Source organism: Phoenix dactylifera, unplaced genomic scaffold (assembly GCF_009389715.1).
Source record: "Phoenix dactylifera cultivar Barhee BC4 unplaced genomic scaffold, palm_55x_up_171113_PBpolish2nd_filt_p 000402F, whole genome shotgun sequence".
NCBI lineage: Eukaryota > Viridiplantae > Streptophyta > Magnoliopsida > Arecales > Arecaceae > Phoenix > Phoenix dactylifera.
Genome location: NW_024067844.1, coordinates 82,825 through 107,490, shown reverse-complemented (window position 1 = coordinate 107,490; position 24,666 = coordinate 82,825). Strand labels below are relative to the sequence as shown.

Here is a 24,666-nt window from a genome sequence, read left to right as displayed (position 1 = left end):
GTAATCCGAGGGATTATAGTGAACTCCCAAGTGAAGCTTGGGGAGTGGATGTAGGAGCAAGGGTTAGCTCCGAACCACTATAAAATCTCTTGTGTTTGTGATTGTTTCATTGTCTCTTCCATTCCTTTTATTCACTGCATATAGTAACTAATTAATCCACTTGCAATAAGTTTTGATTAGTTACTCACAAAGTTTTTAATTGCAATAATTACTTAAAACCCAATTCACCCCCCCTCTTGGGTTGTCTTTTTGGGCAACAAACATCGAACATGGAAGTCGTTACACCATTTAATCGATGTAAGACTACTCCACAGCTACAAATGCTAACATCCTTATCGACATGGATCCCCATCCTCCAACCAATGTGGTAGTATGTAGTATGAACTTAGCACCAAAATGTGATCAAAAGGTGTGCTAATTCACATCGATCTTCAAAAATGCTTCAAAGAAGCCACATGTCTCAAAAGAGACTCACATCATGTCTTTATGCATTATATCTCTAGATCAAAATGATATCATAATAAAAGACATATGTGAAATGCATGCTCAAATATAATTATAATTTTTGTGCACAAAATATAGAATTATAAATGGAGAGATAAATGTTATGATTATTGAAAGAGGCTGTACCCGAAGCATATGGGTTGCCTACGTACCCCGTACAAAGGGATCAAGCCAAAATGTAGTTCTTTTACATAAATAACTCTCACTAACTAATAACATTAAAGGTTTCCACAATGCCCATATTAGCAATGTGTGTCTTAAAGACTTTCGGTGCAAGTTCCTTAGTCAATGGGTCTGCAATCATTGCCTCTATATTTAGATGCTCTTTTTTTGTCTGCTCTTCTTTAACTTTATTTCTGACCATCAAGTACTAGATGTCTATATGCTTAGAGCCACCAGAACTCTTGTTATTCTTTGAAAAGAACACCGCTGCACTATTGTCATAGTAGATAGTAATTGGTCTCGAGATGGAATCAACAACTTTCAGTTCTGAAATAAAATTCCTCAACCAAATGGCTTGGACCGTAGCTCCATAACATGCCACAAATTCAGCCTGCATAATAGAAAAAGTCATTAGAGTTTGCTTAACACTTTTTGAAGAAATAACACCACTAGCTATCACAAAAACATAATCTGAAGTTGACTTCAGATCATCTTGACATCCTGCAAAATCAGAATCAGAGTAGCCTACCACCTCAAGATGATCTATACGCTGAAAAGTAAGCATATAACCTTCAGTCTTCTTCAAATATCTCATAACTTTCTTAGCTGCTTTTCAGAGCTCTTGTCCTGGATTCGACTGAAATCTACTAAGGACACTGATTGCATAGGCTTTGTCTGGTCTAGTGCAAACTGGAGCATACATCAGGCTCCCTACAGCACTAGCATATGGTATGTTCTTCAAAGATTTCCTTTCAAGTTTATTTCTTGGACACTGAGCTTTACTAAACTTATTCCCTTTTACAATAGGTACATCACCAGGTGCACAATTTTGCATACTGAATCTCTCTAGGACGCGTCGTATATATGTCTTTTAGAAAATCCCAACAAGCCACGGCCTCTATCACGCTGTATCTCAATACCAAGTACAAAAGAAGCTTCCCGAAGATCTTTCATTTCAAAATTAGCAGATAACATTTTCTCTGTCTCATGAAGTAACCCTAAGTCACTGCTAGCAACATACAAAACAAGAAAAATGAATTTTCTCCCACTGATCTTGAGATAAATGCATTGGTCTACTATATTTTCAACAAAACCAAGAGAAGTCACAACTTCATCAAATTTCAAATACCATTGTCGGGATGCTTGCTTGAGCCCATATATAGATTTGTTCAACTTACACATCAAATTTTTCTTTCTCTTTACGACAAAATTTTCAAGTTGTCTCATATAAACTTCTTCACAGAGATCTCCATTTAAAAATATTGTCTTAACATCCATTTGATGAAGTTCCAAATCATAGTGTGCTACAAGTTCCATGATAATTCTAAAAGAATCCTTGGATGAAACCGGTGAAAAGGTCTCATTATAGTCGATGCCCTCTTGCTGAGTGAAACCTCTAGCAACCAGTCTAGCCTTTTGTCGTTCAACATCCTCTTTTGAGTCTAATTTGAATTTGTAAACCCATTTACAACCTATGGCCTTAACATGTGGTGGAAGTTCAACAAGTTCCCTAACTCTATTTCTCTTCATAGAAAACATTTTATCTTTCATGGGATTCAACCATTTATCCGAGTCAGGTCTTGTTAATGCTTCATTAAAAGAGACGGGATCAATATTACGCCCAATATTAAAATCACTCTCCAGTAAATAGACAATATAGTCATTAGGCAAGGCAGACCTTCTTTTCTTTGTGATCTTCTAACCCGCGGTTCAGAAACTGACTCAACTGCTGTTGGAGGAGGAACGTGAGGCTCTTCTTGATGCCTAGGTACTTCATTAACTATTGCAATCGGTTAAGAAATAACTTTTTCTTGTACAACGAAAATTGGAACCACAACTTGATCCAGTTCAGCAAAAAATTTCTTTAACATAGAACTCCCACTATTACCAACATCATTCTCCAGAAACTTCGCCGTAATGGACTCAACAATTCTGGTGTCACGATTAGGACAATAGAACTTATAGCCCTTTGATCTATCTGGATACCTAATGAAAAAATTAGATGTGGATTTAGGATCTAATTTCTTTTTAGAAGGATTATAAATTCTAACCTCAGCTCGGCAGCCCCAAACTCTAAAATGGGCTAAACTGGGTTTACAACCTGCCCACAATTCAATAGGAGTTTTCTAAACAGCTTTACTAGGAACCCTATTTAGAATGTACATGGCAGATTTCAATGCCTCACCCCACAAGAATTTTGGCAAATTTGTTCTACTCATCATACTTCTAACCATATCCTTCAGAGTCCGATTACGCCTTTCAGAAACACCATTTTGCTCTGGTGTTACTAGCATTGTGTATTAAGGAACTATCCTACATTCTTACAAAAATCTTGCAAAATCACCCATGTTCTGACTGAACTCATCATACTTACCATAGTTTTCTCAAGAGCGAGGGATTTATCATTGATCAAGTAAACAGAACCATAACGCGAGAAATCATCAATGAAGGTTATGAAGTATTTGTTCCCACATATAGTAGAAGGTAACGGTCCACTAATATCGGTGTGAATAAGATCCAAAAGACCATTGCTCCTAGTGGATCCATTTCTTATAGTTTTCGGCTTTCCCCTTATGCAATCTATGCAAGTGTCAAAATATCTAAAAAATTCAAAGAGGGTAGAATCTCAGCTTTCATCAATCTTTCCATTCGCTCCCTTGAAATGTGCCTTAAATGCTTATGCCACAATATAGAGGATGATTCACGAATTAAGGCTCTTTTCTTTCCAACTTTAGTAACACAAAAAACTTCACCAACTGGAGCCAAATTCAATCTGTATAAACCATCCCATAAAATGCCATTTCCAACTATGCAAGAATCATAAAATAATTCAATCATTCCATTACTAAATTTAAAAGAAAATCCAGACTGATCAAGTTTTGACACAAATTAAATTTCGTCTCATCGTCGGTACAAAAAATATATTTTCCAAAACAAGAGAAAAACCGGACTCCAAGGATAACTCCACTGCTCCTATAAACTCAAGTTTAACTTGAACTCCATTTCCAACGCACAGGTTCACTTCATTCTCACTTGGCCTTCGTCTCCTTATGAACCCCTGCAAGGAATTAGTGATATGAATACTTGCACCAGAGTCTATCCACCAAGAATTCAAAGGTACATCTACTAAATAAGACTCAAAACAAACCAAGGCCAAAGAGATACCTACCGAAGTTTTCTTCTTCTCTAACCAAAGTCTTAAACTTAAGGTAATCCTTCTGCCAATGACTCTTCTTTTTGCAGAACTTACATTTGTCATTCTTCTTCATAATTCTTTTAGGACCACCAGAAGTCTGTCCACGAGACCCTCTGTTGTGCTGATTGTAGTGAGGCTTGTTGCTCTTATGGAACTTAGCCTTATGATTATGAGAAGACTTCTTGTTCTGAGAAGGCTGATAGGTCAGTTGCACAGTTTCAACAGTCTCACGATGCATTCTATACTCCTCTTGGGCACACGCAGCAATCAAATCATTCAAATCCTATTTGTCACCTTGAGCATTATAAGCAACCTTAAGTTGATTGAACTGGCTGGGAAGGCTATTAAGATAATGATTGACAAGAAAAGGCTATGCAATGGAAATTTTTAGGGCTTCTAATTTAGAACTTATGTGCAGCATTTTTATAATATACTCCCTAACTCCACAAGTGTCATCATATTTCATACTCATAAATTTATCCATTAGGTCCCCAGTTTCAGTTTTATCGGACTCAACAAATCTCGGTCCTATCGCATCCAAAAAATTCTTAGCATTGTCGTTGTCCGGTATAGCACCCATAATAGAATCAGATATAGAACGCTTGATAATCTTCAAACACAGCTTGTTAGCTCTTTTCCACTTGACATACTTAGTCTTGTACTCGACAGTGCTCTTATCTATTGGTTTTGAAGGCTGCTCCTCCAAAGCAAAATCTAAACCCAAGAGACCCAGTGCTATTTCTATGTCTCTTTTGCATCTCACATAATTATTTCCAGTCAGAATTTCAATAGCAGACAATTAGCTTGAAAGGGAAGAGACATTCAAAATTGCGGAAACAACATATTTTATTTAATATCATCCAAATGTGATATATGTAATTAAATGGATGACAACATATCTATCTAATTAATTTGGGCTATTAATTAGATAGTCCGTAATCAGGCTTGAAAAACATATAAGTCTAATTACGGTAAGAGCCTCGGTGCATTATTGTAGAGTCACTTTTGGGTTGACAATACAACAAGCTATAAGGTACTCTTAAGACATATCATGAAGCCAACTAACAAAATCACATCAACTTTCGAAACACCATCACCTTTGGACAGAAGGATGATTCTAGGCTAATGCAATCCCGTTAATCACTCCATATCATTTTTCCAAAACATCATACACAATAACATCTTCGGGCAAGATATTGCGTACAATGATCTGAAAAAATGCAATGCTACCTTTTTTTTGAGAAAATCAGATAAAAATCAGTGAGTGTGTCATTTTGGCGGCTACCACCCACTTCAATTTCAAAATATTCTCTTAATGGAAAAATAATGATAGTCTTTATGCCCAACAAATTTCAATCACAAAAATAATGGTTATGTGACAAAATCGTAACCATCAAACATGGTGCAATCATAATCAAAATCACATGTGATTGATCAAACAAAGATATTAATTACAAAATTCAAGGTATATATGGCAGCAAAATATGTCCAAAATTTAATACCTCATTAATTAATATGCATGAGGGCCTTAATTCAAATTATTCAATATTTAAATAGCAATTAAATGGGTTACTAACTCTTAGCCTCAGGCCCAAAACCCATTCTGGCCCATTAAAATGAAATGCAAATAAAATAAACATGGGCTGACCAAATAAAAGGGCCCAACTCGCAACCATGGACCTATTCGGATTGGGCTTCACAAGCCCTAGCCCAATCAAAAGAAAAGCCTAAACTATTCTCTCCCTCTTTATCTTCTTCTTTCTCTCAACGCCGCCACCCCATTTTTTTTTGTTTTGGGAGGCAGCCCGTGGTTGCCACCCATGGCCGCCACCACGCCGGCCACTGCGAGTGGCTGGTGATGCTCCCCGGGCCACGGCGACGCCACGAGGCATGCGGCCAGCCGTGGAATGGCCGGGAGCAGCCCGCCAGCCACGGGACTGCGGCTCTCGGACCGCGGGACCGGAGGCCAGCCGCGGAACCGCAGGACCGGGAGTCCAGCCGCGAAACCGCGGCATCCTAGCCGCAGGACCGCGGCGTCCGCATCCTGGGGAGGCCGGACACGGGTCCGCGGCATCCCAGCCGTGGGTCCTCGGCATCCGCATCCCAAGGAGGCTGTGCCTCCTCCTCCTCTTCTTCTTCTTCGTTTAATCATCCACCATGAAAAGGGGGATTATAAAATGGTGAAGAAGATGAAGGAATAGGGTAGGAAAAAGATAGAATAGTGAAATCCTTTTTCTTTTTCCTTTTTTTTTGAATATATCATCGATGCATAAAATTAATCTGTAAATCTAGATATAATAATAATTGTGTATGAAGGATTCTAATCTTAGCATGGAGGCTCTGATACTAATTGTTAATCATAAATAATAACATGCTAAGATTTAGAATCATAATAACATTGTATTCAAGTTTGAGAGATATACCTGTAGAAGACATATTGAATGCGATTCCTCAATCACCTAAAATAATAGCGGCTTGATCTTCTCTTCCTTGCTCCTCACAAAAATAGCCGTCAATGGGACAAGCTATCGACCACATGGAGAGGAGAGGAGGACCTAGCCTTTATATAGAAAACCTAAGGAAGCCTTCCCATTAAGGGCTCCAACCCTAATTGGATTTCTTGGCCTATATACCAAAATTACCACAATAAATAGAACTCAATCCTATAAATCCAAGGTGCACCGAAGCCCATAGAACAAAGTAATCACACATCATATTGGGCTTAACCATAGTACCATTATGAGCTATACGTCTAACCCATTTTATAAAACAAAATACGCAATCAGTGGAAACTCATATTTTGAAATTATTCTAATATATAGATCATGTAATTAGTAATTAAATTCCTAATATCTAATTAAACAAGTGTTGGCTAATACACCATCACATTCATTAAAAATGTAGAAATAATTATTAACAATATTTATTTTCGAGAGATTGCTGATAAGCTAAGATGAACAAAAATCATATGGGGCGGGGAGAAATATGGGGCAGGCTTCCATGATGGTACATGATAAGGAGACATGGTTAATGCATGCATCGACATGTGGCTATCTTAGCAAGGAACAACTGATGTGTTGTGCGGAATGCTACCTTAAATATCAATCCATAGGAGTATTGCACTCATTTACAGACAAACGAGAAATGCCAAAAGGGAGGGTGAGGCCGCTGTTAGCAAGGTCTTATTCAACTTTTTTCAATCTAGTGGGAAGGAGGAGGGTGACGTAGCAGGTATTGTGCGTTTTCCGAGCCCTGGCGCTTGGATAGGTGATGCGGAGAATGACACCTTGGTGAGGCCTATCTTGGAGAGGGAGGTGTAGGAGGCGGTTTGGTCCTTGGCCGAGGATAAGGCCCCGGGACCGGACGGCTTTCCACCACTTTTCTTTTGGAAGTATTGGTGGATTATTCGGAGATCAGTGGTGGATGCGGTTCAATGCTTTTTTAGTCGGGCCGTGATGGCTGAGGACTGGAAGGCCACGTATGTTATCCTACTCCCGAAACACCAGGATGCGATGAAACCTAGCCACTTTAGGCCCATCATCCTGTGTACAACCCTGTATAAGATAGTGGCGAAAATCCTAGTGGGGAGGATGAAAGCCTTGTTGCCGGCTATTATCAGTCCAGAACGGGGGCGTTCGTGGGGGGAAGGAGTATCTTGGATAATGTCATGCTCGCACAGGAGATGATGTGAGACCTTCATCGGGCCTCGGAGCGGCAGAGCTTGATGGCTTTCAAGCTGGATATGGAGCGAGCATATGATAGGATTCGATGGAGTTTTCTCCAGCATGTATTAGAGAGTTTTGGTTTTCATAGTATCTGGATTGATTGGGCGATGGGCTGCATTCAGGGGCCCAGGTTTTCTATTTTGGTCAATGGTAGGCCATCGTCTTTCTTCCAGTCTACTATGGGGTTGCGATAGGGATGTCCCTTATCTCTGTTTTTGTTTATTATGTGCTCGGATGCATTGTCGTGCGCATTGCGGACTGCTTGCGCCTCTCGGTCTTTGGAAGCTTATGTTCCTGGCCCGGGAGCCCAACCCATTTCTCACTTACTTTTCGCTGACGACTGTCTTCTCGTGGCTAGGGCGCGGGCGAGGGAAGCATTGGTTCTCAGAGAAGTTGTGGCAGAGTATTGTGCCATTTTGGGTCAAAGAGTCAACCTCCAAAAGTCTTATATTCGCTTTAGCCTGAGTACTAGCCTTGGTGTCAGGCAAGAGATTAGGGGGATCCTGGAGGTACCGGAGCAGGAGGATGTCTGGAGCTATCTTGGTATACCCATTACCGGGAGGCGGCTCCGGGCCTCTGAGTGCTTTGGTTTGGTGCAGCGCATCCATAGTAGGCTAGAGGGCTGGCGGGCTTCTTTTCTTTCCATGATGGGTAGGCTAACTTTGGTTAGGTCAGCATTGAGTTTGATGCCTGTGTACCTTTTGGCCAACACTGTGTTACCAGTGACGGTGATAAATGGAATCGAGCGGCTCCTGCGGAACTTTCTCTGGGGTTCTTTTGGAGGGTGCCATGGGGTGCATCTGGTAGCATGGGATAGTGTTTGTCGGCCCCTCGGGAAGGTGGCCTCGGACTGCAGTCTCTTCGAGCTAGGAGCGAGGCGATCTTTGCTCGACACGCGGTATGCTTCATCCTGGAGCCTCAGGGCCTCTGGAGTCAAGCGATGACTGCCAGATATGGTCGAGTAGGGCAGGCAGAGGGGACTCGGCGAGGGAGGCCGGTCTCCTTTATATGGCGTGAGATTAGGAGGTTTCTGCCGATGGCCCTGGCCAACATCAGGTGGCTGATCGGTGATGGTAGTAGAAGCACTGACGTGGTGGGAGATCTGTGGTTGGACACCCTTTCGGTGAGACTATGGCTGACCATGGTCAATCCGGAGGGGGCCGAGGGTTTACAGGTGTGCGATCTACTTACTCTTGGAGGGGGGGAGTGGGATGAGGATTGGTTGAGGCAGGTGTTTAGTGTGTATCTGGTTGAGTCGGTGCGGCTCCTTTCGGTGCCGGGGTGTGCCGGACCGGATGTTCGGGTCTGGCAGTTCTCCTGTAGGACGAGGGTCAGTATAGGGGACGTCGCCCGGGTCTTGGAGCTGGATTATGGGACCGGCTCGGATTGCTCCTGGGTCTGGCGGTTTGGGCTACACCCGAGACTGGCTTTGTTTCTTTGGAAGGTGGTTTGGAACAGACTCCCGACGAGAGTTGCCCTGAGCAGACCGGGGGGGGGGGGGAGGGAGCATACCCCCACATTGTGCCTGGTGTGGGGATGACGAGTCTGTCGACCATGTGCTCTTTCGGTGTGGGTGGGCGAGGAAAACCTGATAGCTGTTTGGGTTCCCACAAGGGATCTAGGGCGAGAGGGACTAGTTCATGCAGGCCATCCGGTGATGGTTGGGCAGTCCCCAGTTGCATCATATGGCTTTTGAAGCGACCTACATCACCCACCAGATTTGGTTGGCTAGAAATGCTCGGATTTTCGGTGAACACAGCTTGTCTTCGTGGCTTGCGGTGGAGCGCGGCCGAATACAGGCATCGGAGTTCTCTAGGGTTACCCCTGTAGGCGGGCCTTTGATAGCACAGAATATATGGGACTCTCATTATGCTCAGGTAGCGCCACGGATGGTGTTTTTCACTTGGAAGCCCCACCTTCGAGTTTTCTCAAGGTCAACTTTGATGGGTCAGTACTGGATGGAGGGTACAGAGGGGGCGCGGGCTTCGTGATTAGGGACTTGCGCTCGAGGGTGGTAGCGGCTGGCAATTGTCAGCTATCGGATACCACGGTTCCTGGGGCTGAGCTGCGTGCGGCTTGGGAGGGCATTCGTTATGCTCGCCGGGTTCTGCAGGCTAGCTCCATCATTTTGGAGGGTGACTCAGTCACAGTGATAGGTTGGATCCAGGGGGTCCGAGTGGCCGGGGTGGGGACCACCCCCTACTTCGGGACATTTGGTCGATGAGCGGGGATGGGATGGCCTTTTGGGCGAAGCATGTATTCCGGAAGGCTAACAGTGCTGCGGACTGGGTGGTCGCTTATGCAACCAATCACTCCGGTGGCAACATGTGGACCCGGGGAAAGGATTTGCCTAGGGCATTCCGTGACATTCTGTTTTCTGATTTTATTGGGTGTGTTCGGACACGGACAGTCTGACCAATCCGGCTCAGCAAAAAAAAAAAAAAAAAAGGAAATGCCAAAAGGCCCTACGTCATCCCTAGTCTTAGATTGGATCAGCATGATATTATCAGCTCTAGATCAACCCAAAAAAAAATCTAAGTGATTTTCTCAATGTAACTTCATAAATACCTGCATCATCAGAATCGCATCCCCTGGGTTTACGTCAGGAGGAGCACATGGAAGGAGCTCTTCCTTGGGTATCATGAGAGGGCGTTCGAGGTTGTTAACATCTTTGAGGCCAAAATTCGCCGATGCCTCCACAAACCATACACCATCCCCAGTGCAAGCCACCTCCGGCTCCCCGGGGCTGGGCTCAACGATCCGGCCGGCGACAGGGTAATAGGGGACCAAGGCCTTGGACAAGGCTTCCCTTATGACCTTCGCCGGCTCTTCGCCATGTTCGAACACCAGTATCAAGTCGATGGTGACACTTACCGCCGTCGTTCGGTCGATGGAGGAGAGGGGGAGATTGCCTGATGGCGTTGGCTCGGAGGGAGCAACCAGCGCCGGAGCCAGCTTATTCACGGAGAACCTCATGATGGGATTACAGTGAGAGCTCTAATAATTCCTCTGGTGTTGCGTGATTGTCTGTGAGAGGGGTTTATAAAGATGGAGAACATACGCTAGTAGTGGGAACGGTACAGCCACATAATGGGATACGACCTCATCCACTAAACCAAATCACGTTCATGCGGTCAAACTTAAAATAAAAAGTCCTCGTAGTTCACAAACGACTGGTATCACAGCAGTCAGGTTGAAAAAAAAAAATTATTTTTGTGCCGCCGTTGGCGCTGTTCACATGGGCGTTTCTTTCCTCACGAGAGGGCTCAGGCACGTTTCCTCCTTCCAAGCCGAAACACAAAGGTGGTCTTCTTCACGCGTGAAGGGGCTAGAACGCGTTTCCGTCTTCTCCCAAGCAGAGGAAGTGCAAAGAAATTTTTCCTCCCGTGGGTTCCCTGTTGCCTTCTGACCTTCCCAAGCCGAAGCCAAAAGGTGGATCCCGAGAAGAGGTCTTTTCGTGGGAGGTTTGCTTAACGGAGGAAATTTTGCTTCACGTGAAGGGAGGAAATTTTGCTTCACGTGGAGGGCTCAGGGGCTTTTTTTTTTTTTGGGTGTCTTCTCTTCCCAAGCTAACCAAAAAAAAAAAAAACAAAAAAAAAACAACCAAAAAAAAAACACCTTTCTTCCCGTGGGGGGTTTCCTTTCTTCCGTGGGTGCTATTCTTCTCGCGTGGGTTTCTCTGTGCTCTCTGTTTGCGGCGGCTTTCCACGTGGAAGAAGGGGGAACACCCCTGAGACGCACCGCCGCGGCCTCTTTCCCGTCGCGGAAGATCGTCACCGTCGTGCCCCGAGCAAAGAGGAGAATCGGAGGAGCTCCAACCGCGAGTGCTCCGTCCGCGCGCCGCCGTCGCCGTCCGCTGCCCCGTCGTGCCGCCGTCCGTGTCTGCCCGCCCGTGCGTTGCCGTCCTTGCGCGAGCAGAGAAAGAGTTTCTGCTGAGCCGAAACATTTTTTCCCGCGTCCCTGTTTTCGGTGGATCACGAGAAAAAAAGATCAGGTCCTGTTTTTTGTTTTTCTCTCCCTATTTTATTTTGCAAAGAGTTAAATATGGCTGGAATTTCTTCTGCGAAATTCGATATGATAAAGTTTGATGAAATTGAAAATTTCAGACTATGACAGAGAAGGGTAAATGATCTATTAGTATCGCAGGGTATGGTGAAAATCCTGTACAGAAAGAAACCAGATGATATGGATGATATAGAGTGGAAGAAATTGGAGGAGAAGGCTGTTTCAAATATACGGCTTTGTCTGGCTGATGACGTAATGTATCATATCATGGACGAGAAATCTCTGACAGCAATTTGGTCGAAATTAGAGAATCGGTATATATCCAAGTCGTTGACGAGCAAGCTCTATCTTAAGTAGAAACTGTACAGTCTTAAGATGGCGGAGGGTGCTGATTTAAGCCAATATATCAACGTGTTCAATTAGATTATCAATGATTTGCAGCGAGTTGATGTGAAGTTCGAAGACGAAGACAAAGTGTTGATGTTATTGTATTCTTTACCCGCTTCTCCTACGTACGAAAATTTGATTACAACTCTGACGTGGAGAAAGGAGATTCTAGAGCTCATTGGAGCCTTGTTAGATTTTCATCAAAGGAAGAAAGCCAGTGATGAGTAATTCTGGATTCAACATGTTTCTATCACATGACACTAAATAAAAATTGGTTTGACACCTACAGTTTAGTTAATTCTGGTTCTATTTTGATGGGTATTAATGCATCTTGCAAAGTTATTGGAATAGAGAATATCAGAATTACTATATTTGATGGTGTGGTTAGAACGTTGTGTAATGTTAGACATATTCCAGATTTGACAAATAATCTGATTTCATTAGGTACCTTAGACTCTAACGAATTTTGTTACAAGTCTCAAGGTGGAGTAATGAAGGTTAGTAGAGGTACTATGACAGTGATGAAGGGCAGAAAGTAGCAGAGAACATCTACAGGTTGATAGGGACTACTATTATAGGTGGAGTTGTTGCTGTAGAGTCTGAGTTCAATAATACAATCTTGTGGCAAATGCGTTTGGGTCATATAGGTGAACGTGGTATGCTGGAAATGCATAAAATAAATCTCTTGAAGAGTGTTAAAACTTGCAAACTAGATTTCTACAAATATTGTATTCTTAGAAAACAGAACAGGGTTCAATCTAAGACTGCCACGCACAAGACAAAGGGTATTCTTGATTATGTTCATATAGATGTCTGGAGACCAGTCAGAGTAGCATCACGGGGTGGACATACATATTTTGTAACTTTTATTAATGATTTTTCGAGACAGATTTGAGTGTACTTCATGCAGCACAAGTCATAAACGTTTGCCAAGTTCAAGTTGTGGAAAACCGAAGTAGAAAACCAGATAGGAAGAAAGATCAAATGTCTCAGGTCAGACAGTGGGATTGAGTACACAGATTCAAAGTTAATGGAGTTTTGTGAGCAGCATGGGATTAAGAAACACTTCACAGTACGCAAGACACCCCAGCAGAACGGTGTGACGGAAAGAACGAACAGGACTATGGCAAAAAAGTACGGTGTCTCAGGTTAAATGCAGGGCTTGCAAAGAATTTCGGAGCAGAGGCAGTGAATGTGACATGCTTCTTAATTAACAGGTCATCTAAGGTAGTACTAGATGGTAAGGTTGCAAATGAGGTGTGAAAAGGTAATGAGGTAGACTACTTAGGCTTGAGAGTGTTTGGATGTCCAGCCTACATGCATATTCCTAGTGAGGAGAGGTCAAAACTAGACCCGAAGTATAGACAATATATCTTTCTGAGGTATCAAAAAGGGATGAAAGGGTACAAGCTTTGCGATCCAAAGGCAAACAAGGTGGTGATCAGTAGAGATGCTATTTTTGATGAGAAAGCTATATTAAAGAGTACTCAGAAAGAAAAGAAGCAGGTGCCAGAAGTTGCAGTAGTAATAAGCAGATGGTGCAGGTGGAGTTAGAGAGTTCTGTCAGGGAGAACAATATTCAGGGTATAGAGACTTCTACCTCAGCAGATCAAGAGCATCACAATATAGCCACAGACAGACCTAGACGCACTATCAAGCCACCAACCAAATATGGTTTTGAAGATTTGGTTTTTTATGCATTAATCATTAGCAGTGGAGATCCTACTACTTTTCAGGAGGCAGTACACAGCCAGGAGAAGAGCAGATGGATGGGTGCTATGATGGAATCTTTGAATAAAATTAGACATGGGAGTTGGTGGAGCTTCCGGAGGGGAAGAGAGTGATAAGATATAAATGGGTGTTCAAGAAAAAGGAAGCAGTATTAGAAAAAGAAGGAAAAAAAGTTCAAGGCACGTCTGGTAGCAAAGGGATACTTACAGAGGGCTGGGATTGATTATAATGAGATTTTCTCTCCAGTGGTCAGACACACTTCCATCAGGGCAGTGTTGGCATAGGTAGCACATTATGATATGGAGTTGGAGCAGATGGATGTGAAGACAGCTTTTCTACATGGTGAGTTGGAGGAGCAGATTTACATGCAGCAGTCAGAAGGGTTTTCTGAACCTAGATAGGAACACTTAGTCTGTAAATTGAGAAAGTCACTTTATGGGCTGAAGCAGTCTCCGAGGCAGTTGTACAAGCGTTTTGACTCCTACATATTTCGGATTGGCTAATGTGAGTATGACTGTTGTGTTTATGTGAAAAGTCTTGATAATTGTTTTTTTATTTTTCTGTTACTTTATGTGGATGATTTGTTGATTGCTTCAAAAAGTATGAATGAAGTCAACAAGTTGAAGACTTTGTTGAGCAGAGAGTTTGACATGAAGGATTTGGGCACGGCCAAAAAGATTCTTGGGATTGAGATTCGCATGGACAGAGATTTCAGAAAATTGTGGTTATCTCAGAATAGTTATATAAGTGTTGGAGAAGTTCAGCATGGGTAATGCAAAGCCAGTGAACACACCTTTAGCGAATTACTTCAGATTGTCTACCTCCTAGTGCCGAAGACAGAGAAAGAAATTGAAGATAGGTCAAAGGTTCTATATGCTAGTGCAGTGGGATGTCTGATGTATGCTATGGTTTGTACTAGGCCGGATCTGGCGCATGCAGTTAACGCAGTGAGCAAGTTTATGGCGAATCCAGGGAGACAGCATTGAGATGCAGTCAAGTAGATTTTCAGATACTTGAGGAGTACTATAGACTATGGTATCATGTTTGTCAGACAATAGGATGATCCTTCAGTCATGGGGTATGTTGATGTAGATTATGCAGGAGACTTGGATGACAGAAGGTCGACTACAGGCTATGTATTCACTCTTGCAGGAGGGCCTATCAGTTGGATGTCCATGGTTTAGTCTCTAGTTGCACTATCTACCACTAAGTCAGAGTATATGGCAGTAGCTGAGGCTGCCGAGGAAGCATTGTGGCTAACGGAATTAGTCAAGATTCAGTCAGAGTGCGATCTATTTGACAAAGAACCAGGTGTATCATGCGAGAACCAAGCACATAGATGTGAGGTATATTTCATGGCGCTGTCACTACGAAAAATTTTTATGGGCCGACCAAACTAAGTTTTAATCATCTGTTGAAAATCATGAAAAATGTTAAGCAACTCAGAACGGTCACGTAAAAGATAGAGCCATGTATACCGCGAGTAGTCATCAATAAATATCACAAAATATCGTGATCCTCCCTTATTCGTAATAGGAGCAGATCCCCAAATATCAGAGTGTATCAAATCAAAAGGTGCAGTGGAGAGAGAAACACTTCTATTAAAGGACAAAGCATTTTATTTTTCTAATTGACAAGAGGCACAATCAAAAGGTTGAAAGTTAACTTCTTCCAAACGGCCACTCGAGGCCACCAAATACTGAACACGAGGCAAAGAAGCATACCCCAAACGAGAATGCCAGAGACTCGAGGATATAGCAGCAACTGATGGAATAGGACTAGAGGTAGGTACATGTAATGATGTGAGCTCAAACAGACGTCCAACTTTATGCCCGGTCCCAATGAGCTAATCCATCTTCTGAGCCCGCACATCACAACCGTTGGCAGTAAAAGTTACTTTAAGGCTATGCTCCACAAGTTGACCAATAGACAACAAGTTAAAAGATAATTTTGGAACAAGATATGATAATTTCACTACCGTTCAATCTTTACTAGAAATCTCATTGTTGAGTAATTCCGCTCCTTGCTCTTCTTTTACCAGAATGATGTGTTTTTGGACGAGTGACGAAAAACAATAGCAGGATGGAGTCATGTATCTATATTTTGTATGTATATTTTTATTTTGCATCGCTAACTTCATTTTCTATTTCATTATGTATCTATTTTCTCGGTTTTGTATATTTTTGTTTATTTGAGCTTTCTCTTATCTAATATATATATATATATATATATATATATATATATATATATATATATATATATATATATATATATATATATATATATATATATATATATATATATATATATATATATATATATATATATATATATATATATTATCTCAGTTGTTTTTATTGTTTTGCATTTCTACTTTTTTTATTGTTTCAGTATATTTTGTTTCTAATTTTATATTTATGTAATTATTTTTACTTTTTTGTTCTTTGCTGCTGTTTTGTATGTTTAGTTTTTCTAGTTTATTTTCTCTTTATTTTTATCATCCATTTCTGTATATTCAGTTTTTGGTTTATTTTTCCTATTTTTGCTATTTAGTTCCGTAAACTGAGTTTTGTTGATTTTGGTTTCATATACTTAATTGAAATATCATTTTATTTTTATTTTTTAAAGATCAATGCTATATTGACACTTTTTTGTCACATGAAAAGTTTCTTGGGCCAGGTTGCAGAGGTGATTGGTTCAATTTTTGTGAGGTCGGTCAATTAAAGATGTGCCATAACTATTATATGTTGGCATGGGAACTCTGTGAAAAATGGTGCCCTATAGATTTTTTTACTTCCAAAGTTTAGTTATTTATTTTCTTTTCATTCTTTTTATTTTCCATTTTTATTCTTTTGTAAATTCTGCTTTCTTTTTCTTGATTCATTTTGTTTTTATTTTCTTATATACTCTGCATTTTTTTTTGTTTTATTATCTTACATTTTTAGTTTTGTTACTTTTATCATCTAATTTTTGCATACAAACAAATCCAATTTTTCATAGGAATGCTTTGGGTGTTTGTCAACTTATAGAAGAAGTTTCTCATGCCAAATGTTGAAGGGAAATCGGCGCAATTCTGGGAGGCCGATGCAATTTTTGAGGGGTTGATCAAATAATGACGTGCCATGATATGCCATTTTGGCACTTGGAAAACTTTTTCTATCCTTAAATGGCACCCTGGCGCAGCTCTCTTTTTATAACTTCAGTTTTGCTCTTTCTTTTTATTTTGTTTCTTTTGTATTTTCTATTTATTTTGTCATCTTTTACTTTCATAAGTTAGTTTTATTTTCTTTTATTTCTAATAGTTGTTCTATATGTTCAGTTTTTGGTTTCTCTTATTTCTTTTTCGTGTTATGTTCCGTAATCTGGTTTTGTATATATCTCTCGTTTTTTATTTTTTCAGTGGCAGGCTGCTTAATCACATGTAAGTGTGGCACGTTGGTGCTGCTGTTATCTCTTTTCATTTTCTTTTTCTTTTTTGTTCTACTTTGTTTCTCTTTTCTGTTTATTTTTGGCCTTTTTTTATTTTTTGTCTAGTTTTATATTCTGGTTTTATATATTTCCTTGAAATTTCATTTTATATTTTTTTTTGGAAGAGCAATGCTATGGATGCCAGCTTAATTAAACACCAATTCCTCATCCTGCATGGGAGAGGGGATTGGTGTGTTGAGTCGTGGCATGTGATTCAGTTTTGTATTCTAACTTTTCTATATCTTGTTAACTTCTTACCTTTTTTCTATATATTCAGTTTTCCAGTTTGTTTTTATTTTCTATTTTAGTTTTGTAATCAAGTTTATGATTTCTTTTTCTTTTTTGAAAGTAATGCTTTGAGTTGCCGATTGATTGCACAAAAGGTCCCTGGGGCTGGTGCAATTCATGAGAGATAGGTCAAATAACAATGTACCATGTCGGTACCATGCCAACCCAGGGCATTTTTTGTTTGAAAATGGCATCCTATAACAATTTTCATGTTGCATGTTGAGTTTTGTATTTTTTTTCTTTTATTCAGTGTTGTTTCTATTTTCTGATTCCATGTTTTCGTTCACTTGGACAAATTCAGTTTTGTTATGTTTTTTCTCGTGTTGTGTTTTCTTTTGTTTCTATCATTATTTTGTATGTACTCAGTTCTTAATTTTTCAATTTAGTTTTGCAAAATAGCTTTATATATTTGCTTGGAAATTCTTTTTTCTTTTATTTTTTGGATGCCATTGTCACTCAAAACTCGTGTAAAGAGTTGCTCATGTCACTTGGTTGAGGGAATTGCTGGACGATGGTAGGAGGGCAGTGCAAGCTTTGTGATTAGGGACCCGAACTTTAGAGTAGTGACGGTCAGAGAGAGCCAGCTTTTGATATCTTGATTCTAGGGATGGAGCTGAGATCTGCTACTTGGGCCGGTCTCTATCATACTTGATGTGTGCCGCAGGCCAGTGCCATTCTACTTGGAAGTAACTCGGCCACTATAGTCGGTTGGATCTAGAAGTGCTCTGGTGCTATCGAAGGTCACCACTCCCTGCTTCGAGGTATTTGGGGTAGTCTTCAGTGCGGAGCATATTTTTAGGAGGCCAACAAAGTTGTCGACTGTGGATGGCCTGCTCTGTTGTAAATCATCATAGAGTTCTTTGGACATACGAAGAGGAGATGTCTCGGGCACTTCATGACTTGTTGTATTTTAATTTGTTTTGGATGTTTCGGTATTAAATTGATACGAGTCCTGTACGAAGAGGCTGATGCTATCAAATGAGGGGTTAAATGATGAGATGCCACGTGGATAGCATGTCAATCCAGAAAACTAATTTTGTGAGTGATACCTGTGCCATTTTTTAAAATTATTAACTTCAATTTTATATATATATTTATTATTTAATTTGTTCCTATTTTCTGTTATCCATATCTATAATTTTATGTTTTCTTATTTTGTCAATTTGTAATCTGGTTTTGTGTATTTAGTTTTGTATATTCTTTGGAATTTCATTTTTTAAAGAGTAATAATATGGGCTGCCACTCAACCCCACAATATTTCTTGGGCCATATTGCAGGAGGCATTGGTGTTGTTTACAGGGCGTGGTCCACTAAACAATAGATTAGTCAAATAATGACGTGCCAGCCGGTGCCACATTGGCATGGTGATGTCTGCTGAATACAAGTGCTGGTCACGTGATGCAGTTGGGCTTCTTGGCCGGCATAAATTTGAAAGCTGCTGCTTTCTTTTCTTTTCTTCTTTTCTTTCTTTCTTTTTTTTTTCTTTTTTTTTTTTAGACAGATACTTCATACAGTGCGTGTACGAATACACCTAACAAAATCAAAATACAACAGCTCGCGGAGTGCCAGTGGCAGCTCCTCATCCTCTAACCAAAAAGTGTACCCTGAGTGGTGGACCGCGTAGGCAGCCATCCAGTCAGCCGCTCCATTGGCTTCTCTAAATACATGTTTGGATTGGAAGGCCCCCTATCTCTTATCATCATCCCTATATCCCGGATCAAAGGGTGGTCCATGCTCTCGGCTTTCGACCTCCTCTGAATCCATCTGATAACCGTGGCCGAGTCGCCCTCCAGAATGATCGAACTGGCCTGCAGCACCATCCGTGCATATCGAAGACCCACCCAGGCAGCTCGTAACTCTGCCCCAAGCTACTTCTTTTCAGAGTGCTACTACTAGCGACAATTCTGCATGGTGACAAGGCATCAGGTCGTTAAGGGCAAAGGTTCACAGTCGTTCATAGCTTGAATAAGGTTGATCAGCGCTAAGAAACTGCAAATATATATGATTAGGCATCGATTTCCGAGAATATGTGGTTTTCCAATTTGGGCAGAGATTTTGTGGTCAGTTTGGACCCCCCCCCGCGGTAGGTAACCCAATAGCGGGCCGAGCTGGGTCAGAGGGTTCCAAACAGTGGTTATACCATCATGGCCATGTGAGCTATTGTCTCCTAGTAAATTAATATATCATGCATGATGTCGAGAAGCAGGGAATTTGGTGGACAAAAGATTCAACCCTCTGAAACATTTCACGGATTCTCGGCATCGAGGAAGGGGAAAAATGCTTGAATTCGTTATTTTTTCCTATTTTCTAAAGAAAAATTGTCCGTCGCCATCAAAATAGTTCCAGGTTTAAAACCCCCGCATGGGGAAGACCCTGAAACAGGGATAAAAATCCCGGAGGCAGCCGTGCATCGCACCTTCACACTTGTCCTTGTCAAGACTATTTTCATCTAAACCTAACTTGTAGAGCCTAACAATGACTATAATAAATTTAAAAGGTAAAGAATGAACGAAGAAGAAAAAAATTGCGGACAGAATGGATACTCTACGGTGCACAACGAATATAACCAACCATTACATTCCGACAAACCCTTACTTGCACAACAATAATCTATCATCAAAAGTAGAGAGAAGTACCAGTTACTTTCTAAGGATACTTAATTCGTCAAACGAATTAAACGGGCACTGCCGGATGGCACCCGTATTAATTCTTAAGGGCAGCTCTATTTATTTCTTTCAATCCAAAGTCATAAGGATTGATGGATTTGTTAGGCCAACTTCATCATTAGGTCGTCAAAGGCTGCCAGGCGCTCCCTGACGACGCAGCGCGTCATCAACCGCACCCCCTGCTTGGTTTTGGGCGGCTTGAGGTAGATGCACGAAGCCACCATGTTGCAATCGTCGTTCAAAGGAGAAACGTGGATTGGCTCTCCCCACCCAAAGTCCACCTCGGAGAATCCCACTCGGCTCCAATCCGACACCACCAGCGTCCCGTAGTCCATCGGCACTCTATACGCGTCCCCCTTGGGGTCCCCCACCAACCACTCCGAGAATTTGGTGGGCAGGCTCTCTTTAGCCTCTCTGATTAAACTCACCACCTCAACGAGCGATGCATGCTTGATCTTCCCACTGGTCGACGTGATTCCCACGGGGAACACGCAGTTCCCATAGAAACCTCCTCCTTGGGGCAGCACCTCGTGCAGCAAGTGCCGGACATTCGCGGCGAAGCCAAGGCGAACCTCGTCATGAGGCTCCAAACCGATCGCTCGCGTACGGCCTCGCCAGATCATTGCGGTGACGACATCGAAGATGGAACACTTGTGGCCGGTCTCTTTGATGAACTCGTCCCTCACATGGTTGATGCTGTCAAGAGAGAGATCTATTATCGAGTTCTCGAAGAGGAAGGCGTTGAAGGATGGTGGTTCTCCTTGCGGCCGCTTGGGCGGATCCGGTATGGCTTCCCTGCACCAAACGGGTGCGACTGCTGGCTTTGGAAGGCCTGTGGCCATCTCTGCGACTGCTTTCAGGAATTGGGATGCTCCGAGGCCATCGAGGACTGTGTGACTGAAGCGGATGCCAACAACGAATCCTCCACATGGGAATTTCGTGACCTGAATTTAAAGAAACGCGTGCTGATGAGAATTTGAACGAACTTTATCTTCATCATGCACTAGCTCTGCCGCCGAGTATATATAGACCATGTAATTATTGATTAAATTCCTAATATGTAATTAAACAAGTGTTGGCTCAGGCACCATCACATTCATGAAAAATGTAGAAATAATTATTAACAATATTTTTTTTTGAGAGACAAAACTTATATGGGGCAGGTTCCAATGATGGTACAATGTACATGACATGGAGACATCCACATGTAGCTATATTAGACGAACAAAAATCATATAGGACGAGCATCAGAGAAGAAAATATGGGGTGTAGTCTGTACTGGCGAACACTATCTTCTGAAAGTTTTATATCGATTTATCTAGAGGCATGTATTAATTCGCTCGATGATTAAATTTTTTGATGTGTAACGTCCGACAATATGATGCGTATCATCAGATAATATAGTATGTATCGGTAAAAAGCATCTTCTGAAGATGAGCGAGAAAGAGAATCCTGTATTTTTTTATTTAGAGGACCGAGAATCCTAACAGTATTTTTTTTAAAAAAATAGACATTGGAAAAAATAAAAAATAGGAAACTTATCCAACATTTTTTTTCTTCAGCGCCCGTCTCATATGTCTTGTTCAGCTGAACTGGCCACATGAAGATGCATGCATTAACCACGTGTCCCTGTAACGTACCATCCCAATCTGTGCGTGCCCCCAGGCAAAGTGAAGCGTCGGCACTTTCATACACCACGTAGTTTTAGCTTTTTGGCAGTAAAGTTCGAAAGAGAAATCAAAAGGTCTAAAGGCAACTTCCCCTTTTTGATTTTTTGAAGGAATAGCTCTGAAGGCAACTTAGGACCAACGCCCCTGCCTTGGACACCCACCAACCCCCCAGGCCCCACATAACCGTGTTCCATCTTTCGCAAAAAGAAGATTAGCCTTCGTTCGAAAGATACCACCATTGGATCCCCCTTGTCACAGATCTCAAAAGCGAGCAGCTGATGATCCAACGGTGGAAGGAAGGTGAATGTTTCTTTCGTGCGAAAGATCCGCCCTTGTCCTGAGCCACACCAACCCACCAGCACAAAAGAACGGGAAGTCCACAATCCAAACCAAAAAGTTGCTCCTATTCCTAGATTTGGTTGACGTAATGGAATCAGCTCTAGCTTAACAAACAAATCTCGGTTGCTCGAGTCATGTAAATACCAGAAGAAGATAAACTAAGTTATCCCTGTTCCTAGATATAATTAACATAATTTGCTCAACTCTAGTCCAACTAAGAGACAAATCCATTATTTCAAGTCATTTTCCCGGCTTCACAAATACCACATCGATAAGATAAACCTTCCTTTTTGGTAACGCTTTTGGTTTTCTATTTTAATTTTCAATCGCCCATGAAGAAAGATGAAATGGAATCAGCAACGTGTTTGTAAAACTCTTAGAGCCTCTGGCAGTAAAGATTTGTTGCTTTCAAAATATATAGTCAAATTAAAAGCAAAAAACAACTGAAGTGTTGTGCTGAATGCTATCTTAAATATTAATTTTTGTGAGGATCCGTGTGGGTATGTATTTGGTCCTACATCAGTTATTCGTCGAAAAAATTTTAGATACTTACACGAAACTAAAAAATCTAAAAAACTATCTTTCTAAAATGAAGTCTTACGATTGTGATTTTCTCAATATAACTTCATGAATACCAAGATATAATGATATATCGGCCAAAGAAGCATATATATACCTGCATCATCAGAATCGCATCCCCTGGGTTTACGTCAGGAGGAGGACATGGAAGGAGCTCTTCCTTGGGGATCATGAGAGGGCGTTCGAGGTTGTTAACATCTTTGAGGCCAAAATTCGCCGATGCCTCCACAAACCATACACCATTCCGAGTGCAAGCCACCTTCGGCTCCCCCGGGCTAGGCTCGACGATCCGGCCGGCGATAGGGTAATAGGGGACCAAGGCCTTGGACAAGGCTTCCCTTATAACCTTCGCCGGCTCTTCGCCATGTTCGAACACCAGTATATCAAGTCGACGATGACTCTTACCGCCGTCGTTCGGTCGATGGAGGAGAGGGGGAGATTGCCTGATGGCGTTGGCTCGGAGGGAGCAACCAGCGCCGGAGCCAGCTTATTCACGGAGAACCTCATGATGGGATTACAGTGAGGGCTCTAATAATTCCTCTGGTGCTGCGTGATAGTCTGTGAGAGGGGTTTATAAAGATGGAGAAAATACCCTGGTAGTGGGAACGGCACGGCCACATAATGGGATACGGCCTAATCCACCAAGCCAAATCACGTTCATGTGATCAAACTTAAAAAAAAAAAGTCTTAGCTCTCATTCGATTGGAGCTCGTTTCAATCTTTTGAGCTAACAAAAAAAGTTCATCGTCTTTTGCAACGTGAACCATTAAATTACGCAATAGCTGCTTTAAAGTACAGACAGATAGATAAAAAAAAAGAAAACTACTTTGAAATATGTGCAAATTGTGATCCAATAGTTTAGACCGCGGAATAAGATCAACCATTGCAATACGAACCATTACCTGGAAGAACAATGATATAAGGAGCTACTTACCAACTACCGGATCTACAAGCACCGTATCTATCTTTTGATAAATTTTTCTTTCTGATGGCGGTTGGCGAGGCAGGAGTTATTTGTTAATCGTTGGGGTGGGTTGGAACAAAAATCATATGGTGCGCGTACCATACTAGATCGTATGGTACGCGCTCCTATTTCGGCCACGTTCAAGCATGGTACGCGAATCTCAAAAAAAAAAACGGAAGTCCCTACACTCCGCCTCGAGTCCCTGCAGCCCCCATATTTTTCCTTCCCAAAATGCACCCCGTTACCATTTTCTCCTCTATTTAAACCAGCATCTCCTCCCATCCCTTCCTCTTGGGCATTGGTTCCAAAGGATAACACCAAGAGAGAGAGAGAGAGAGATTTTCAATGATTGAATGGTACATTCATCTCCAATTAATGCAAACAAAAGTGCCAAAAATGAAGAGATGTTTACAACTAAAAGTTTCTAATGAACAAAAAAGGGTACGCATAATCCAAGCGGCAAACTCTTTCCGATCAATTACCTGCAATGCAATAAAAACTTGATGAGCTCCAGTAGATATTATAATTCATAGATTATCAATTAGCAGCACTTACTTGTATCTCCTTTCGATGTAGCTTCTCTATTCTTTTTCTTTCTTTTCTCAAGTGCACTCTTCATCCTTTTAGTGGTTGGACTTTTCTTAATAGATGGGGGCTTGATTGTTATATGATTGCTAGGTATCTCCATATTACATATTTCTGATACAACATTCTTTTTTTTTCCATTGTCAATATTATTTATGTTCATTTGATGTACCATTCCTTCGACCTTCGTAGTCAATTTATCAAGTTTATTTTCTATAATATTTAAAATATCACTTGAAATAGCACCTTTGACTGCAACAGTGATTGCCTTTTGACATACTTTGGTATAATAAGAAGTTAATGTTTCCTTGCCATCTAAATGGACCCTTGGTTGATGACTGTTTGAGAATGCTCCATCTTTTGTATACTTAGTCCTTCGTTTTAGTATATATTTAGA

The 24,666-nt window shown here is 41.5% G+C and overlaps 1 protein-coding gene, 1 long non-coding RNA gene and 1 pseudogene across 2 annotated transcripts; all 3 read right to left on the bottom strand.

Annotated features, from left to right (window-relative positions):
- Nucleotides 1-450: 450 nt before the first annotated feature.
- LOC113461318 (myricetin 3-O-glucosyl 1,2-rhamnoside 6'-O-caffeoyltransferase AT2-like) lies at nucleotides 451-10,628 on the bottom strand. The gene is made up of 2 exons (XM_026801204.2): nucleotides 10,156-10,628; nucleotides 451-1,057 (listed from the first exon to the last, which is right to left on the bottom strand). Exons 1-2 carry the CDS (start codon nucleotides 10,561-10,563, stop codon nucleotides 875-877), a joined length of 591 nt encoding a protein of 196 aa, XP_026657005.2. The 5' UTR covers nucleotides 10,564-10,628; the 3' UTR covers nucleotides 451-874.
- Nucleotides 3,488-5,971, bottom strand: LOC120105936. The gene is made up of 2 exons (XR_005508179.1): nucleotides 3,832-5,971; nucleotides 3,488-3,724 (listed from the first exon to the last, which is right to left on the bottom strand). It is a non-coding gene; the product is annotated as an uncharacterized LOC120105936 (long non-coding RNA).
- A 9,343-nt stretch (nucleotides 10,629-19,971) lies between the features above and the next one.
- LOC103697339 lies at nucleotides 19,972-23,266 on the bottom strand (annotated as a pseudogene).
- Between the last annotated feature and the right edge of the window lie 1,400 nt (nucleotides 23,267-24,666).

Excerpts from the sequence above, each read along its gene's own strand:
- LOC113461318 (XM_026801204.2), bottom strand. The coding sequence starts at position 10,563 with ATGAGGTTCTCCGTGAATAAGCTGGCTCCGGCGCTGGTTGCTCCCTCC. Across the intron at positions 1,058-10,155 it reads ATGCGATTCTGATGATGCAG|GCTGAATTTGTGGCATGTTA; the intron begins GTATTTATGAAG and ends TCTATTATGCAG.